Below are 21,105 nucleotides of genomic sequence, written 5' to 3'. Positions count from 1 at the left end.
AAATATATTTTTCAAACTATAAAAAATAAAGCCACATCTCTTATGGTTCTTTGCCTGACATATGTACATGATCTTTTTCAATACCAATCCTAGTCATTTTCCCAATTCCTTAACCAGTTGGAATTTTACCAATTCCTTAACCACAACCTCACAAGAGAAATCAGATATGATGTGAAGGATAAATCATTATGGGATATACATATAAATGTACTTTTAAAATCACCTTGAAATTTTACCATATTCAAAGAGGAAAGGCTACATGTAAATCATACAGAAGTTAATTATTCTGGGCTATCAAATGCATGGCATTCAAGATGGATAAATCTAATATTCCAAACATTTATTTCAAACAAAATGACAAGGTCATGCTGGAAAGTCTAACTGGAAGACTCAGGAAACAGCCCAGCTGTTGGACTGCTCCCTGAAACCCACAGCATTCCAGGAAGAGATAGCTAAGACAGGGCTGCCCTGCTTTACTCTCAGGCTGGGATGTCAAAGGTATCATTCCCAGGACTCATATGACATGCAAGTTAATAGTAAACAGTTACTGGGAATGTCAACTAAATAAGAAGTGGCTTCTGTTGATAACATATAGGCCACAAGTTCAAAACTATGTCCAGAAAAATTTAGTGTTGTCCCTATAAACACAGTTTCATATGTGAACAGTAAGGACATTGAGGCTCCATAGGGGAAGAAAAATAGACTGTATCATTACACATCAAAATAATAATAAAAATATCACCAGAAGTGCCTAATGAATATGAGATTATGTTGAGTAGTTTTGTAACAGAGCAGTAGATATTAAAGCTGGAGGGCACTCTCAGATGATTTTTGAGTCCTGAACTGTTATTTCTAGTCTTCACACAATTTTCTTTTACAGATGGTCCAGGAAGTAAGTGTGGGAAAGGCTCAGTTCAGTGGTTGAAGGTGGTTCAAGTCTTGCCAGAACTATGAAAGTTGACAACTGTAAATAGAAACTCCACCTCATTCTCAGCATTCTTCCCTCCCACCCACTCCCACCATGAACTCCTGTCCCCTTCCTTCCTTACACAGTCACCAGCTGGGACTGACATAATTTTTCTGCCTTCCATTCATGGTATTAATATCTTACTAAAGACGTAAAAGAGTCTGAATGAGACTGGGTCACTGCAGTGCTCTGTTTCTCTCCCTCCCTCTCTCTCTCTCCTCAGACCACCAATGTTCCCAAAAGATCTCAGAAGAGGCCCATGTTTTTCTACCTTGCTGGTGTCTTGATAAAAACAAACATCTTCTACTGCCATCCTCCTATCCTAGCAATGGCTTCTCCCACAAAATATAAGTGTCCTGGCCTATGGTTACAATAATTTGGATGGCAATCCATTGCAAAAGGAAGAATTTAATTTCTCCAGAATCCCTCTTTTCCTCTCTAACATACTGTAAATACATCAAATTCAAAGCCTGGTTTTGTATACAAGAAATCTTTTTAGCAGTTGCAATCTCCTCCATGCAATCATATTAGAAGTTTCCATAAGCTCATGTTTCTAGATCTAAACTACTGGTATTGGGAGGCTTGCATTTCCTCCCATTCCTTTTTTTTTTTTCAGTAAATACTCCTTTCAAAAGAAAATGCTAAAACTAGCATACCAAATCAATCAATAAAACAGGTTTCTCATATAACCCAAAACAAGTTAAGATGGAGGAACTGCTCAATAAAATTAAGGATTTGCAATAATTTTGTACATAATGGCTTTAAATAATGGCATGTTTCAACAAATTTATATACATGCCTATGCAGTTGATAACTTAAAAGTAACATCTTCTTGAGATTACCATAAGTTTTAAACTATACCTAGGAATATTTAGTGTCATCTATAAAGACACATTGCAGTAGAGATAGGCTGTGATTACAATGGTTTCTATAAACTCCACTGTCAAACTTTGAAACTCTTATACACACTATTTACCTTTTTTTCTGAAATTCTGACTTAGTATAAAGTCCATCAGTAATCTCCCATATTCTTTTCCTTAACAATGTATTGCCAGAACATAAAACTGAAAAATAACCACTCTTTATGGAATTAGCTCAAAGATCCAGGGACTATTCCAAGCACTGATTTAATTATTACAGTCACCTGAGACATGAATATTATTCTTCATTCTACAAAGGTGAAATTAAGATTTAGAGTTTAAAATTTTGTCCCAAATTATAGTTAGCTTATGGGAAATTCAGAATTTGAACCCAAGCTTGTCTGGTTTACAAGTCCCCAATATTATATTTCTATGTGTTCCTAGAGGAGGAGACTTAATATATTACAAACATAAAGGAGGTAAATTATTCAATCAGGCGGTGTTCCCTAGTGCTACGTGACAACTATGTTGTTTAGAACTAAATTTATTCCCATAGTATTCAGTATTCTTGCCCAAAATAAAGTAAGATAAACTCAAAGCATATGTTAGAATTTAAGAAAAGTTATTATCTGTCTTCATCAATTCTGAGAAGCTCGACCACCAAAATTAGATGCTAGGAATGAGGGGAAAAAAAAAAAACATAAGAGAGGAAAAAAATTTTTAGGAAGCATAGAGAAATAGAACAAAATACCAAGAAAAGCAGTAAAAGGTGAAAGAGACATTAAGAGGAAAAGAAGAAGAAAATGAGTACACTTTCCGATTTTGAAAGTCCATTTTAAAGTATGCTATGATCATGAGAGAAGGTGAGAATGAATTTACCACAAGGTTTAAGGAGGATTAAAGAAGAGATCGTTTTCCCTGGCTTTTAAATACTAAATTCATTTCTCAGCATTGCAGGAACTTTCTACATTACAGGCAAACACAATCACGTGGGGTTTGTGGAGACAGCTCAGATAAGACAGGCAAACAAAAGCTGCAGTTCATGCCACTGACCTCCACATGGGGGATCCTGGAGGAGACTGTGCTAAGTTAAATATGTCAGGCATGGATAGACAAATACTGCGTGTTCTTACTTAGATGCAAAGCTAAACAAGTTGATCTCATAGAAGACTGGGAAGGGTAGGGAAACAGAGGATGGGGAGAGAATGTTTAGCAGGTACAGAGATGCAACTGGATAGAAAGAATGCCCTAGGCACAGCACAGTAACTATGCTGTAATTGACACAGTATTTGACTACAGTTAATTGTATATTTCAAAATATCTAACAGAGTATTTCAAATGTTCTCAACACAAAAAAATGATAAATGTTTGAGGTCATAGATATGACAATCGTCTTGATCATTACACACTACATTCATGTGTTGAAATGTCACACCATACCTTGCAAATATATACAAAATTATTATGTGTCAATTAAAAGTTAAAATTTAAAGAGTTAAGCTTTCTTACAAGGCTAAAGAAAGAATGTCTGATTCCTTTGCTTTCTGTCTGGCCCTCCCTCCTCTGGCCAATTTTTAAGTTCTGCACACATTTTTTATATGCTGCAAAGAGTAAGCATCTTTGGCTTTCACATAGACATAACCCAAATGTTGGCATGAAAGAAGTTAAGAGACTTTGGAAAGTAACTTTCCACCTCACAAACATATGGGGAAAAGCTTTTAATAATATCTCCTAACAACAGGAAAGAGACATTTGGACTAATTCTTTTCTAGAGATATATTTTCAGTTTATTAAAATACTCTTCCATCTGAATATCTTTTATTCTGTACTAAGAAAGTCCTAAGATATACTCTGAGCTCAATTTGAAGCTGAAAGAAAGAAAGAAAGAAAGAAAGAAAGAAAGAGAGGAAAGAAAGAAAGAAAGAAAGAGGAAAAAAGTTGGTTTCCTGTAAAATCTTATTTTCTCTGATACTGTTTTGTAAGGTTTACATTCCCACATTAACAAGAGACCTAACAAAGCTTCCTACTTACTTTACAAAAATGAATTAATTCACAAGTTCTTCAAATTTTCTTTTTGTTTTATTAGTGACTTCCTGATTTATAAAGTTAAAATAATATTGTTGGTCTCCCTGAAAAATGTTACATTTCCCTCAAGATTCTTTGTTCTGTGTATCTTTGAAAAACAGGAGTACTTCACATCAAATTTAAAAAAAGAGAAAAGGAATTATAAAAAGATTAATGAGCTAAGTTGAAAAAAACACAGGAAAAAAGTAGAAAAGTTAAAAAAGTATGTTTATAACCTTAGGGCAAGAAAGGCCTCCCTCAGTAAGAAATAAAACTTGGATTTGCTTCTATAAGAAGGCATGTCTTTTTGTCTGCCAAAGACACCATTAAAAAGTCAAAATACTGTAAGAAAATATGAGCAACCTATATGACCAATAAAAATTAATATATGCAAAGCACCATGTATCTATAAATCAATAATAAAATAACATTTCTTCTTATTTTTCACATGATAAAGAAGGTTAGCTTTATTATTCTTCACAACATCATCTTGACCCCAAATTGGCAAAAACATAAATGACTGATTATATCCAATATGGGTGAGAATAAAAAACTTCTTACACTGATACTGAAAGACTAAATTGGAAAGGTAATTGTTCCACATCTAAAATTGACACACTTTTTTCCTCAGCAATCCATTTCCCATATCTATATATCTATATAAGATATGATTTGAAATACTTTTTTCTGAAACTTTGTAAAAACTTAAATGTCCAAATGTTTTAAATAAATCACAAATAATAAATAACAGTAACTAGTTAGTAGCAATTACTAAGTAATAGGAATGTGTATAGGTGCTCCAAAAAACATAAACATAGTTTGTCTTCATAACAACCCTATGAGGTAAGTACTATTACTGCCTGATACAGTTTGGATCTGGAATGTGCCTCACAAGCATATGTGTTGAAGAGTTGGTCCCCACCTTGGTGCTATTGGGAGGTGCTGGCAACTTTAAGATTAGGGCCTGTGAAAACAAGTCAGGTCATTAAAGACATGCCCTTGAAGGGAACAGTAGGACCCTAGTCCCTTCCTCTCCATTTTCTTTCACTTTGTAGCCATAAGATAAGTGATTTTACTCTACCACTCACACCCAATATGATGTACCACTACAGGCCCAAAGCCATGGGGCCAACCAAGCATGGACTGAGATCTCTAAAACTGTTAGCCAAAATAAAACTTATCCTTCTATAAGCTGATTATCTCCAGTATTTTGTTACAGTCAAGGAAAGCTGATGAACTCGCTGCTTGATTGCGAAAAGAAATACTGAGGCAAGAAAATATGTGATACTTGCTCACACAGCTTGCAAGAGGCAGAGCCAGATACAAATACAATTACTCTAATATCAGAATGCTTGAAAATGCTATTAAATCGAATGTAGCAGCTTCCCTAGGTATTGCTACAAAAAAGATCTACAAGGAAATTGTTAACTTAGAACAAGATCCAGAATGAGACTAGTATTACAGTTTTTTATGGAGCATAAAATGAGGCTACATGTTTGATTATCTGCATAAAAAGTGAAGCTATATTTTTTATCATTTACATAATATATGTATTCTTGATGGTTAAAGAAAGGTATTTCTAGGAGTAGAAATGGTAGTGGGAAAAGAGGGAATTTCCATTTTTAACATTATATATTTCTAAACTATGTGAAATTTTGAAAAACAAGAATGCATTCATTTGTTAGTGTTATAACTTTTCAATGTTAATGTTATTTAAAAAAAAAAATAAGCCGGAAGGATATGGAAAGCGGTTTGTCCTTACAGATGTTTCTACAACTGTGCTTCTGGCTTTTGGTCATATTTTCCTCTCTTTAAAAGTTGATCCAAATATCTGTTAAATTCAACCTCCTAAACTTTCCAGAATTGTTTTCAGCTCATATAAAAGGCTTTAACCTTCAACCTCTTTAGCTTTGGTCCCACTATGTTTATGACTATTTAAAACTAACCAGATTTTTGGTTGTTGTTAAAAGACATCTAGAAGACCATTTTTAAGAGCAGAAATTTAAATTGTGGACTTGGAGTTTGGAGTTAAGAAAACCTGGATCTGCATCCTCAGGCAGTGTAGCTTTTCAGTCATTACTGAGTGGAAATCTTTAAAGCTCAAAGGGCAGGAAGGAATGAATGCAAACAGAGAATTCTTCGAGCAAGGTAGAAGGCTGCAGAGGAAATCTGTGTAGGTTATTAAGACAGTGAGAGAAAAGGCTTCCTTTTTAGTTCCTTCTGTAGGAGTTTCTGAGGGTCCCTTAGATATTTTACTCTAGAAAGACAATAAATGCATCAGGTTTAACGGTAGGTTACCGTTCAGGAAATTCAAGTAATACTGTGCTGATAGCCAAAACTACTCTTTACCAGTGTGATGCATGCCAAGTGCCCTCCATGCTGCTATATTTTGTATTTTCTCCAACCTTGAACACCATTAATGCTACAGGCAAGGCTCCCAGCGTGAAGAAATCTTTGAAGACTTGGCTGCCCTTATGGCTGTAGAAGCTCGCATTTCCCCTTCATATGCACTTCTACTTCTTCAGTGAAGAAAGGGAGCCAGGAAGCCATGTGAGAGCTAAACATAAGACTTGGTTACAGCAGGATCGAGAGCATTCAAAGGCCTCGTTGCCTATTCTTTGGCAATAAAGCTACTCTGCAACATTCCTTGAACTCTGTATCACTGAAAACTAAAATTAAAATAAATCAGAGGCAGCCTGAGAAGAAAAGGAATAAAATGATGTGCTTACATGTAGAGGTATTGGCACAGACATAGATTTAGATAGAGCTGCTACATATTTCATGCCTCCATATAAAACACACATATGAATAACCTCTGTACAGATGGCACAACACTAACAGAGAGGTTTCATATGGGGCTTCTACAATTATGGTAATTAAATATCCACCAAAAATCAACAGGACAGTGTAGAGGTATAGAAATGAGCAAGAGAAAAATGGACAAGGAACGTTCTTCCCCCTTGACATCTTTACTGAAACAGGGTTAGCAGCCTAGTAGATGGACACTAACAATAAGAAGCTTAAACTATAGCAATCAATAGTGAAAGATAAATTCTATTTTAACAGGACGATATAAGCCACTATCTGGAATTTCTGCCAACTTCAGAACTGGACAAAGACACACAGTCCAAAGTCATCTACACAAAGGTAAAGAGGTAGAAATTAAATATGTTCATATGCAAAATGGAAAGCCAAAGTGAATCCTCTAAACTGAAACAGTAATAATTGTTCAAAACCTCATGTGATACCCAACCTACATACCCTGCAACAAAGCCTGGACAAGATGCCCTTTTGTCTATAGCCATTAATTATCTTGAATCATAGGAAATAAATAGGATTTTCCCTGTTAGAAACTTAGAAAAATCCCGATGGTCTCCAACCACTCAGTAACGACTGAAAAACTTCAAAGCTGTTATAAAAGAGCAAGTCTGTCCTTCCTTGTTCTCTGGCTTGTAACCATCTGACTTCTCTCACACAAGCTCTTGCCATGATGTAGCAAGGCCAGGGATTCTTCACCAGAGCTGGCACTATGTTGTTTGAACTCTCAGCCTGGAAACCTGTGAGCTAAATAAAGCTCTTTCTTCTATAAAGCATCCACCTTCAGGTATTTGACTGTAGCTACAGTAAACGTATTAATATAACTAAGGGATGAGCCAAGAGCTGAGAGCACCTATGGGTGGGCTGACAGTCATCCTCTATCCCAGTCTGTTTCCAGGATCAGGGAATAATAATGGGGTTAGAATATCCATGAAGATACTTATGAAGGTAAGAGTTACATTTGGAACAGCTCTTGTGCACATCAGTTGTTGGCCTCTCACAGTATTTATAGTTCAGGCCAAGGCTATGAATCTATTCTATTCTAACTCAGAAATCATGACTGACATATTGCCTGGTTATTTCAGGAAGTACAGTAGTGTTTTTACATGTTTTTTTTTCTTTTTATACATATGTTTTTCAGTGGTAATCCTTGCTCTAATAGCATTCAAAGTACATTAAGTTACATTAATTTTTAAATACCACTTTTTATGCAGTTTCATTTGCACTGGCTGTATGAGCCACATCCTAATTTCTAGATCCCCAAAGATTATCAACTCAGCTTCTAACTTGTAAAAAATAACCTCAGATCAGGCCCAATTTGCTCATATCATGCCACATGGAGCTAAAAATACAAAAATAAGCTATTCTAAACAAGAATATGACTCTCTGAGACAAAATTTCTAAAAATACCTTTGTTTTTTGTTTAGGAAAGAGAGAAAAACATGCAATATAATAGTTACTGCCTGAAGGAAGTCATTTGCTAACTCTGTGTCAAGGTTAAGCAAGCTCTATCTTCCAATTCATTAAGGATATCCTCAGGTTACACTCAGAAAATATAGGTGCTTTAGTGGCAATCACCCCCCAATTATCCAAGTAAAATACAATATCAGTCCTAGCAGCAGGATCCCAATATTAAATACAATCTTCTTTAAAACAAAAATCCACCTTTTCCCTTTTCTCTAGCTGCTCTACAGAGAGTGGGAGGTTGACATATAATTTTTCTGTCAGGAGTAGTCCTAAACCAAGGATGAGGAGGGGCTTCTTGATTTTGCTCCAGGGATTCCCAGAGCTTTAATGAGCTCCCAAAAGGAACTGGATGTATCTTCACACTGAAAAGCCATGGGATGAAAGATCTCAAACTAAATCTTCAAGAAAGGAAATTCTATACTGCTAGAATGTGATACTCTCCAGTAAAATCGATGCTTGGGGACATGCACTCCAAGTGCTTCTAAGGAAAGAAAGCACTTGATGAAAATGAGAAACACAAATTGCCATGGTAGGTGGCCAACATGTAGAGGACAGCTGCCTAGTCCAGCCCTAGTGACAGCCTCGAGACCCTGTGACTCCAAAAGGTCTGGGAAGCAATGGGTGAGTTTGTTTTGTTTCCCTCCCCCACACCTTGTCACACTCAGAGAGAGATCTGGTAGCCCATGTTTTTGACATGGAAAAGTGATTCTCAGAGAATGCTAGGAGGCCAGGTGTAGTGGTGCATTCCTATAATACCAGCGATTCAGGAGGCTGAGACAGGAAGATTGCTGAGACCAGCCTCAGCAACTTGGCAAAACACTCAGCAACTCAGTAAGACCCTGTCTCAAAATTAAAAAAAAAAAAAATCAAAAAGGGATGGGGATATAGCTCAGTGGTGAAGCACCCATGGGTTAGATTCCCAGTACACACACACACACACACACACACACACACACAAGAATGCTTAGGTAATAGCAGTACTGGTATCCCCTAGAAACGGCGAGAAATGCCAGCTCACAGGTCCATCCAGACCCTATTAATCTGAATCTCTGGAGGAATCCCCGTGATCCATGTCTTCCCAAGTCCTATAGGAGTTTCTAGAACCCAGTCACATTTGAGAATCAGTTGTAGAATGAATTAAAATCACTGTAGTATACTGCCTCTCCCAAGTTTTATTGATAATTAGAGAATAAAAGATTTTTTATTGTCCTAAAGAAATGTCAAGAGTCAGCAGGTTAAGGGGGAGTCAGAAGTTTGTGTTTTTTTTCTTATTTTTGTTGTTTTATGTCTGAATTTACCAACAATCTTCCTTTTCATTTCTAATTTAAAAACCAGAACCACAGACACCAACAAATCTAAAAGAGGAATGTCATAAATATATCTGGTCTACCCCAGGGCCCAGTGTGTGCTGGGCAACTTACTGCTACTCAAACATTCCCTTCCAAATAGACAAGCAACATTAACAGTAATTCAAATTGGCCACATGGATGAAGAAAACCTATCAGACCTGCTCTCCAACACAACTAGACACCAGTAAGTCTTCACAGCCTTCCCACTCAGACACAAAATACGACAATAACTTAAGGGCCAATGCATAAGTTTAAACTTTAGAGCAAACGTTTTTAAATTATGAAAACTCTTCACTTTTTAGATAACAAAAACATGGATACAAATTTACCCATTCCACCAAAATTTATTTTCAAGTCTCTAAAAGAAATTACTGATCTATTCTTAAGCAATATAGCCTCTAATTTTTAATCCAACACTGAGAATTTTCCACATAGAAAAAAAAAGCCATTCATTCACAGATCCTCCAGGTACTGCCAACAGCTGTTCTTCTTTTGCTTCCAAAAGTATAGTTTAAATTTCAAATAATTAGAATCTGGAAGAGCAAAACAAGACCAAAAGCATGCCACTAAAGATGTGGAAATCAAATGTATACCAGAAAAGACCTTTCTTCACAAAGCACACGTGCCCACACTACACTAGCCACCAGGTCTCGCCTGCCCTTATGTAAGCGAAAGGGAAAATCAAGCAGTATTTATAGGCCAAGCTCATCATTAGCCACTTAATACTCAAGAAGCCAGTTCCGTATCTTCTGGGACAGCCATCCTCATGGGAAAGTAGGCAGTTCTGAGTAATCAACATTGTTTTGCTCAGTCTCGATCTGTAGTATCATATATTTGTTGCTATTTTTTTCAGTCTTAAAAACCAGTCATTGTAAATCTAGCCACTTCCTTCTTTAGTGGTAATTAGCATTAGTCATAAGCCAAAAATTATTCCACATAAGAAGTAAAACAAATATAACCCTTCTTACCTTTCATGCCAAACTTGGAGTGTCTTGCCAATTTAAGCAGAAACAGCATCACCAGCAGACAAAATCCCACCACGGATGCAATTACCACCACAGCATAGACCTAGAGAGGAGAGAGGCCAGTGACACACTTATAATAGTTCCCCATAATTATATGATGATGAGGAGGAGGACAGTTAATGTTTACTGGATATTTGTTCTTTTAAAAGCTTTAGATATACCAATTCACCTAATCCTCAATAACCCTATAACAGAGTATGTGGGTTCTATTATTATAACTAATTTACACATAAGAAAACATAAGTTAAAGCTTATAAAAATGGGCATTCGATTGATAGGATACAGACATAATTGTTTCTATAGCATTAACTATCCACCCATCCACCCATCCATCCACCCATCTACCCATCCATCCATTCATTCATGCATCCATCCATTTGGAGAGACAGAAGAAAGATAAAAGAGTACATGAAATATGACTGATAGTTTTTAGGTTGGTGAAAGAAACAATGGGGTCGATTTTATAGTTCTCTCTAATTTTTGAGTGTTTGAAAGTTGTCCATAATATAAAAGGTTTTTTAGGTTAGTTAGTATCATTGTTCTTAGAAGGGAGATACCTGTGAGCAATGAGTAAAAAGCAGGAGGACACTTTTGGGTGCGTTCCATTTGTGAAAGCTCTTGGAATTGTACATTTATGATCTGTGAACTTTTCTGTATGGATGTCAAGGCCAAAAAATGGTGTTTTAAGTTTAAAAATGGAATTTCAAAGTTTGGGTTATATAAGCAGAGATAGGCATGGGAATCCTTTAACAGTCCTGAGATGACGATGGCAGAGATACAAGTGGAAATTGAGTTCACACTGCTATCATCACGACTCTAAGCCCATTATGATCACAGTGCCACTCTAGGTGCATTATAATATTCCAGAAACAGAGATATAAGCAGCATATGCATCACCTTTCAGTTTTGCTCAGCCCAAGATTTTGTATTTAAAAACAGAAGTTTCAAGGAGTTGGCAACCTTTATGGGTCAGATAATGGGTCAGATAGTAATTATGTAGGCTTTGCCAGTCACACAGTCAATCTCTGCTGCAACTACTCAGCTGGGCTGTGTGGCATGAAAGCAGCCATAGAAAATAGGGAAACAAACAGGTGTAGCTGTATTCCAGTAAAACTTTATTTATAAAAACAGATGGGCAGACAGATGGATTCAGACCCAATTTGCTAACTTCTGCCTTACAGTATCTTGGATGTCCACATTGACTTACCTGCTAGCAGGGTAAAAGTGGGTGGTAGATAGAAGCCAGGGATGCTGCTAAACATCACATAGTGGCTAGGATAAGGCCTCCAAACAAAAACTTACTTGTGGTAAAATGCCAATAGTGCCAAGGTTAAGAAACCTTACTCCATCCTTCTCTACAGCTCTTTTTCTCTCTGCTATAATAAATGTGAGCTCTCCAAAAAGCAGCTGCTTTGTCAATCCAGTCCTAGAATCAAGACAAAGCTGAACGGAGGTCCTAGCCAATATGGAATAAAACATGAAAAAATCATTTGTGGTTTGGGCCACTAAGATTTGGGGATTTTTGTTACTGCAGCATAGTTTACCTGGACCAATATAGTGAGAGGCACTAGAGAGTAGAGAATTTTAAGAACATGTTTTTTTCCTAGTGTAAAATTTAGAATGAGCACTTATTAGATACATGATTTCAGAATGACTTAAGCTCTCTGCATTCCATAATCCTCATGTGTAAAATGGGGAATATAATTGTTTTATATTTATGTTATATTTATTTTATATTATATTTATATGTAATATATATCTTATATTTATATTTAGGTTGTTGTAAATCCTCAATGAGTTAATATAGAAAATAGGCTCAGAATAGTCTCTACTACAATAGGAAACATAGTGTTGGCTATGACAATGATAAAACTAAAATTTAGGAAAAAATTAAACAAGTAACCCAAGGTCACACCTCCCAACCCCAGCACTTGAATCAGTCTGTCTAGATGTTTCTGACACCTGTTTCATGACACTGTCTCACTAGTGTGTGACTAACAATGAATGTAAGAAAATAAAAACACAATGGCTAATCCTCCCCAGGATGGCACTATCTGATGTCAGATTAGGACATCATTAAATAAGTCACAACACAGAAAAGAACAATGCCAACCTCCTGGCCCAGGTGGAGTGAAGGTATGATAATTCTCTGCTCTAGTACTTTAGCTATGAGTGGCTCTCCCAGATGATGCTCCTGCACACATCTGAACTTAAGACTTAACTCTGCCTCACCATTCTATACACTCACAGAACAGCAGTAATTCCTACAAAGCTAATTATAGATTAAGTGGTTCTTATCAAAACCATTTCCCTCAAACTTACGAATGAGCTTGGGTTTTGTTGTTGCTGTTACTTTATTTCTAACTAATGTTTTCATGAGAAAGAAATCATAGTATGTCAGCTATAATTTTCTTTATTAGCCTCCAGACTTCCAAATATAGAAGAATAACTAAACAAACAAGTTCCAACAATATTTTATAGATAAGACAACTGGGATGAAGAGAGGTTCTGGGATTTCCCCAAAGTCTCCCAACCTCTCCACAATACCATGGTGTAGGCTCTGACTCAATTTAACAAGTCTTTGGGAATTCAAGTGCCCCAGGTCCCTGTGTTTGCAGGACACCTATCCTTTTGCGGCTGTGGTGGAGCTAGACAGATGTTTCAGTTCTCCAAGCTTCCATTTTTTTTCATCAGATACCAATGTTTATCCCATTTTCTCTACATAGTTACAGAATGTACAAGTCAACCAGAAAAGTGAGAATTGGGTTCTACTTAAAAAGCAGCCAATTATTTGCAAACAAATATTTAAACTTATCTGATGTCATTGTAACACTTTCATAAACAAAGACTCCCCTGACAGTAGAATCATTTTTTTTTTCAAAAGTGAATCATTTGATAAATGCAGAGTTTCATGAACTGTGCCTGTGCTGAAATGGTGGATGGCCTTTAGGTGTGTGAATTTGATTGATGGTTTTTGGTTGTTACCAGAGGAATCTCTTAGGATGTGAAAATGTATTCTAGTGTCACGTATAACTAATTAGAACAAACTTAAAAATTAAGAAAAAAAAGGATCTCCTCTTCCCTGCAAATCCAACAAGGTGCAGCATAAAAAGGTCTTGTTGGGTCAGAGGATCAGTGTTTACGGCTGTATTCCAAATGCCCTGACTATACTTTCAACTTTCATATCAGTTTCTTGGCCCTGGAATTTTTCTAGTGATCAACACTGTGATAAAAGATTCTGTATCAAGTATCTGAAGCACACATCATTTTAAAAGTTTCTTCAAATTCTATAACACATAACCTTGCATCCCCCACAGGTTTCTAGGGAGTTAAGACAGAGTCATAATGTACAAACTTTCCACAAGTATCCTCATTGATCATGCCTTCTGGTACAATAGACAGTTCAACATCATTGAGATATGCCTATTGAGATATGCCTATTAGGGGCTTCACTTTTATCATTTTATCATTTTTATTAAAAAAGAGAAAAAATGAATATAATTGGGATACATGCACACATGTGGGCTTTAGTGCATGCTGTTTGGATTTCTTAGGTATACAAACAACTTTTACAAACTAAGAAATACTAAATCACTCAGTATAAAAATAAAATTTGAAATGATTGATAAGGCAGAAAGTAACCATTCTTTAGTAGATTCACCATGGTATTTGTTCTTGCTATTTCAATGTAATGCATATACTCGGCATGGAAGTGTGTGCATGTGTATGTACATGTGTGTCTGTACAGGACATGTTCACTTTCAAATGCAGTTGTGCTGGATCTGTTTAGGAGCCTTCCATTGCCATTGACAGGACCTTGGTTCGGGTATATATCACATCATATTACTGCACCAACCCCTAACTAATCACCTACTTCCAATCTCTCTGTTATACAACCCATTCTATAGTGTTCACCATAAGTCTAGTCAGTCTGCAAGACTGAATGCCTACTAGGTGTCAGGTGGTATTTTTGGAGGGTAAGGATGTGATTGTGAAAAAACACTGATCGGGTTGCTTAGAGGTAATCCCCTTTAACCTGAAAGATATATACCAAGACTTCCATTGGATGGCTGAAATCATGGATAGTAATGAACCCTATATATGTTATGTTTTTTTTTCTATAGATATAGTTTATAAATTAGGCAGAGTAAGAAGCCAATAATAACTAATAGCAGAACACAGAATAATTATAAAAATATAACACAATAAAAGTTTGTGGTTTGGAGCTATTACTAAGTAAAATAAGGGTTACTTCAACCATGACAGTCAATCTGATAACTGTGTAGCTAATGGATGAGTGGTTTATACAGTGTGGACATGCTGGACAAAAGGGTGCTTCACAGCGAACCAGTGGCGTGGAGAGGGATAGGCATGGAAGGTGAAAACATGGAAGGTAAAAACTGCAGATTAGGGGTTGTCACCATACTAAGAATCTGGCTAAAGAATCTTGAGTATAGAAAAAGACATTTAGCAAATACATGAGGTAAACAATGACTGCTCAGAAGGAAATGAAAGAGTAAAGGCTGCCTGCTGGCCACCTTGCTAAAGCCACATGATGATTTCTGCGATGTCTACCTGCTGTAGGGGGCACAACGAATGCAAAGAGTAAACCTGGAGTATTTGAGGAGCATTTAGAAAGACAGAGGTGAGAAGGGCGAAGGGTGTGGACTACAAGCCAGAGAGAGGAGTAAGAACAAGACCCCACAGGGCCGCAGAAGGCACTGTGAAGAGTCTGGCTTTTGGGATAGAAGGTTTATTAAAATTGAAAAGAGAAGACAGAATTAGAAAAAATAAGTGATCTGAAAAAAAAAGAAAATTCTGTCATTTGTGACAATGTAGATATATATATAAAGGGCATTTGTGTTAAGTGAAATAAGCCAGGCACAAATTCCGGATGTTCTCACTTATGCTGTTTATGGAATAAAAATTCTCATAATAAATTAGTTATCAGAAGGTGTGGAAAGGGAAAGGTGTGGAAAGGAAAAGGGGATAGATTGTTCAATAGGTACAAAGTTCCAGTTAGAAGGAATAAATTCTGCTTTTTATATAATCTATTGCATTGCACAGTGACTACAGTTAATAGTAAGGTATTGTATGCTTCAGAAAGCTAAAAAAGGAATTTTAAGTATTCTCAGCACAAAGAAATGATAAATGTTGGAAGTGATAGATATGCTAATTACTCTGATTTGATCATTGCATAGTGTATGTATGCATGTATGGAAATTGTACTTCACACCCCATAAATATATGAGATTATTACTTGACAATTAAAAATAAAACTTCAGAAAGTGATCTCATTTGTGCTTGTGACAGTCACTAAAGCTGCTGTGTAGAGAAAGATCAGAAGTTGATAAATACAGATGAGTGAGGCAGGTTAGGAGGATGTGGCACCCTCCAGGAAAGAGTAACTGTGGCTAGCTTTCTCAGTAAAGGGCCAGATAGTAAACATTTTCAGTTTTCAGACCATATTGTCTCTGTTGCAATGATTCCACCCACCAAAAGTAGCCACAGATAATGTATAATATGGGCATGATCACATCTTAATAAAACTTGATGGATATAGAAGTTTGAATTTCATAAAATTTTCAGGCCATGAAACATCATTATTCTTTTGTTCTTTTTCAAAAATATAAAAACGATTCTTAGCTTGTAAGCAGAAAAAAAAAACAGGTGGCAAGCCACACTTAACCTCATAAATCCTAGTTTGCCACGCCCTGGGTTAGCCTACAACCACAGCAGCAGAGGTGGAAAGATATGCCGGGGGGAAAATATATAAAGAGGCAGAGCTCACAGGACAAGCAGGCTGTATGCATGTGACAAGTGATGAGATGAAACTATGGAGGAAACTGTTAGGTTTTGACCAGAGCAACAGAAAACACCAATCCTATCAAGATGCCTGAGATACGTGATTCTCCCTTTGGTGGCTCTTCACTGTGTAATAAAACTGAAAACTACCTTGGGACTGTGCTTCAAGACCTATGTCTCCCACCTTACCACTTCCCTGCACACACCAGACCCTCCAGTCCACACCTGTGTCATGCTTACCAGTCTGAGAGCTCTCACTCATGCATATCAACACCCTTCCCTCCCATTCTTCTATGTCCAAACCTGGCCATCCTGCACAGACTACATAAAATACCACTATACATCTGGGGCCTCTGGATTAAATGCTAACTTCTAAATGAAAAACCTGATTTTCATCTGTATTTTTATATCCTCCATAAACTACTAGATTCCTACATTCAGTGGGGCACTCCAATTAAAAAAATATTAAACAGAATGTGAAAGTGTGTTGAAGGAGAATGACAAATTCCTGATCATCTAGTTATCACATGGTAAAGCACAGATATTTGAAATAAGAATCACTAACAATTAAAGTGGTGAAAAAAAGGAGAAGCAAATAAGCCAGAGGCTATATAGCACCTTCACTTTTCTTAAACCTTTTTATGAACTCCTCCAAACTTTAATTACCTGTTTACATATGAAAATAATGTCTTATAGGAGGAGCTACATCCCTACAACACTTTGAGCTTCCAAAATTCTCAGAACCAATCTAGAAATAGTTATCACACTCACCGAGAGACGTTCCTGACTAGTTTTGCCAGGGACAATTGTGGTGGGGATTTCATAGCTTTTGTTCATGGCATCACCGAGGTCATTTGTTGCAGTCCAATCTTAAAGTGGAGAAAAGGGAAAGAGAAGGAACATGAAATTGTCATTAAGGTGTCCACACACACAAGGCCACAGAAAGATCTAGAATGAAGCAGTACAAATCACAGGGCTTCTGAACCACCCACAGCCTGGCTGTGGAGATGTCTGGCTGAAGAGTTAAATCCACAGTAGCATCAGGACTGCCCGACCCCAAAGTTTTATTCACCCCAGATCTTCACATCACTGTTTGTTGGTCAAATTCTAAACTTGGTAGCATTTTCCCTTTGCATTTAAGAATATACCCCTTTATTAATGGCATCTCAAAAACAAACATGAAGGAGAATCAATCACCTAAGGGTCACAGATTTATAGACACAGCATCTTTAAGACAGCCTCTCATTTTGGAAAAGTGAAATGACTTCTCCAAGCCCTCTGGGCAAAATGGTGACAGAACCGAGACACCAACCCAGATTTCAAATGAGCAACACAGATTCCAGGGCATAAGCATCTTATCTAAAGGGAAAATGCTTAATATGGAATATGTTATAAGCACCAATATGGGATGTGGGTCTGCAATGGGGCATTTTTTAAAGAGTGATAAGCTTCCAATATTTCAGTTTCAAACTATGTTGTCATTTCACCAAGTTCAATGGCAATTGCCATTTTCTGGGTTAATTTCAGACTACATGAATCAAGATGGAAATAGATGACTGAAGTGTTGTGGGTAATCAAAATTTTTATTAGTAATATCACATACAAAATATCACATAGAATGCTTGGTAAGTTTATTGAACCCAAAGTTGTTTATTAATGTGTGTATTTTAATTCTATGTAGGGACAGAGCCTTCAATTTCCATCCTGAACAAGTGATCTCATTATCTCAGCCTCAAGTTAAAATTTCCTAGATAGAATCATCATGTGGGACTCAGGACAACCAATTTAAATTACTTTTATACTAGTAGAGTGCTCCTTTGAATGTGAATGAAAAGTAACAGAAAAAGCACCTGTTTTCTGTTTGCTGTTTTATCTTTGATGCCAAAAACCACATTCTCATTAATTTCATTTTGAATATCTTAAAATTTACTGATTTCAAACATGAGCATACATCATTTGTTTTTCCCTCTTCATATTATAGCTAACCACACAGGCAAAATTTAGATCACTAAAATATCTGTAGTTTAATATCATGACATTTGGCCAAAAGACCCAAAGTAGGATCTGAGGCCAGTGGGAAGATGATGTTTTTAAAGTCCTGAAGTTACTAAAAAAATCCAAAACATAATTTTAAAATCTAAAATCACAATTCAAACATAATATTTGTGAAACCATTTGAAATATTCTTTCTTTAAGGCATATCAGGGCAAATATAAGCAAAAATATGCAAATCACATGCACAAAAACAACCAACCACAATTTAGAAGAAATATACTTTGACATACATAAGCAGGTAAAGCAACATAATTCTCAGTTTAAATTAGTCTCAAATTAAATTCACATATAATAATAAACATGCAAACATTCAATGGCTTTATGGGAAAAATATCTACTATCATATTTAAATATAAAATTTTTTTAAAACAGTATTTTTTAGAATAAATATATAAATATAACATTTCAACCAATATAACTTTCAATCATTCTTAAATGACTCTTCCATTCCTCCCATCAATGTGAAGGGCAAAAGTCCCTCTATCAACATCAACTCCTATCAACCACATGGTCAAACATAAAGGGACTGGCCTTTGGTGAAGTTGGCATCACGGTCTGGGGAATGTTGAGATGAAAAGAACTTGGGTCCCTGATGATATGGCTAAGCTGTAGGTTTAACCAATCCTAAAGCAAGCTCTCCCTTTGAAGTTCCTGTTTGACAGGAGCTCAACTTTCTCAATATACAAGAAACAATTTTGAATTGGGTTTACTGTCATAGCCAGAAACTGATATGTCTCCCTTTTCTTGGTAGTCATGGCTTTTAAACAGGTAATTAGTTCCCAATTATGGAAACAAAATGTCTGTTACAGCAGAATGGATTTACTACTTCCAAGAACAGAGTGTGAGAGAGAAAGTGCTATTTACAGGCATTGAAAATATCAAGGGAAAATGGCCATCAATACTGAATGATTTCTGAAGATGTTATTTTGGCCCATGTAATTCTTAAATGTATATTTAAGTGAATTTAGAAGTCTTCTTTTAGTTGACTTATTTCATTATACACAAACATTTTGAAAAATACAAAATGAAGAGAAAATGATAGCTACCTTCATAAAGTACATCCGGATAATTTGGGTTTGCACCTAAAAAGCAAACAACAAACATTTGTAAGTGTATGCATTTTGGAGTTGAAAAATTACTAACCTTTACCAACTAAAATGTATTTAATATATATTGAACATTTCATAATCAAATAGATTATAAACAGCACAGGTAAATATAACCTCAAAGTCTGAGTTTGCTTCATGTTAACTCTTCTCTTCCCCAGTTCCGTCCAATTAAGTTCCATCCCACCAACAAAGAAAAGAATAATGAGAAATCACAAATCACTTTGGGAAAACTTCAGAGATCAGTGAATTATGACCATTGCTTTTTTATATATACTGTTTCTATTACACACAGTTGGCCATGCTAACTGCAATTTTGGCATTTTTATTCAAGAGACAGGTAATTTCCAAACCACTTTTGTTACTCTCTGATGGTTTAGAGGGTACTGTCAAGCTATATATAGCAGTGCCATTTGCATTCATGAACATATTATTAACATGCTGCAAAATGATATCTAAAGCACATTTTTTTCTCCCCTTCTTCTTCAGGGAGGGTTTCTAAGGCTGAAGAAACCCCCCCCCCCATTTTTTTGTTTTAATGCAACATAGAAAAATACTTTCTCTATTCAAATCATTGATGATGTGTATAAAAGTTTATAAAAAATGTTATTGGAGAGCAATGTAAAAGTATGCCAACTTAATTTTTTGGGATTTTTCTGTAGTCACCAGGATATTCAGAATATTTTTTTAGAGGTAATGCCCATGAAACTTGTCAAAAACATTTAAAAACTTTTTTTTTTAGGTCAACATCAATAAGAATTGGTGACAAAAACATTTGCTACTTATTCTCTGATTGCAGCTAACTGGATCTCTACATGAAAGCCTACTTGTAAATAAAATTAAATTTTGTTATAACATTGAAGGGATTGCAAAATGAATTTCCAAAGCACTTTCCTATACTTTTCATCGCTACTTGCCATGTAAAATAGTAAAACTTGCAAACCATAAAGCTTACTCAATTTTTATTTCACTTCAGAACCCTTAAAAGAAAAATGCCATTAAAACAAAGTGAAATGAGCCAGTTTTCTGCTCATGAATTCCTCAGTGAATAATCAAGATTAGGCTAAATGAAGAACCAAATAAAAGTGGGCCCCACTGTTAAAATTAGAATTTTAACACATTTCAAGTAGAAGAATATCTATTTTAACCAGGGAAAAAATTAAATGGATGGCTGTGCAGTTCAATTCAGGGATGCTGCGTATTGCTGTGTGTCCACACTTTGCACTGCTCCAGGGGCACCCTTTATACTGTAGTCTAAGTCAATAGCACCACCTGAAATTGTGCAGTACACAGCCTATGCATCCACCTGTGACTGCACTGCATCAATTCAGTCATTGATTCCAGTAAGTTTCAACTGTATTGAAGTACTTTTATTATCTCCAATACCATTTCAAAGTAGTTTTGAGTTACACTATATCCAAATGTATTGTCAGAATTATTTATAGCTGAAATGATACCCTGAAAAGGGACTTCAGGGCTGCCCTTCAATTTGAGGGGTGATTCAATGAATGAAGCATCAAGAGACCCCAGGGCCAGCCCTTCTAATGTCATTTGCAGAGCACCTACCAATCCTCTGAAATCTTCTCCCTT

General features: G+C 36.2%; 1 protein-coding gene across 4 annotated transcripts in view; it reads right to left on the bottom strand.

Moving 5' to 3' along the window:
* The window catches only part of NTRK2 (neurotrophic receptor tyrosine kinase 2), a 367,515-nt gene that overhangs the window by 278,511 nt on the left and 67,899 nt on the right, over window positions 1–21,105 (bottom strand). For all 4 annotated transcript variants that reach the window (XM_081264890.1, XM_081264891.1, XM_081264892.1 and 1 more), the window contains 3 exons: window positions 19,456–19,491; window positions 17,126–17,223; window positions 10,493–10,592 (listed from right to left, as the gene is read on the bottom strand). In XM_081264890.1, coding sequence (XP_081121016.1) covers window positions 10,493–10,592; window positions 17,126–17,223; window positions 19,456–19,491 — 234 coding nt within the window. The remainder of the gene's footprint in view (window positions 1–10,492; window positions 10,593–17,125; window positions 17,224–19,455; window positions 19,492–21,105) is intronic.

This window comes from Spermophilus citellus, assembly GCF_964194105.1.
Source record: "Spermophilus citellus genome assembly, chromosome: 2".
Classification (NCBI taxonomy): Eukaryota; Metazoa; Chordata; class Mammalia; order Rodentia; family Sciuridae; genus Spermophilus; species Spermophilus citellus.
The sequence above is the reverse complement of the archived record's forward strand: the minus strand, read 5'-3'. Positions and strand labels throughout refer to the sequence as shown.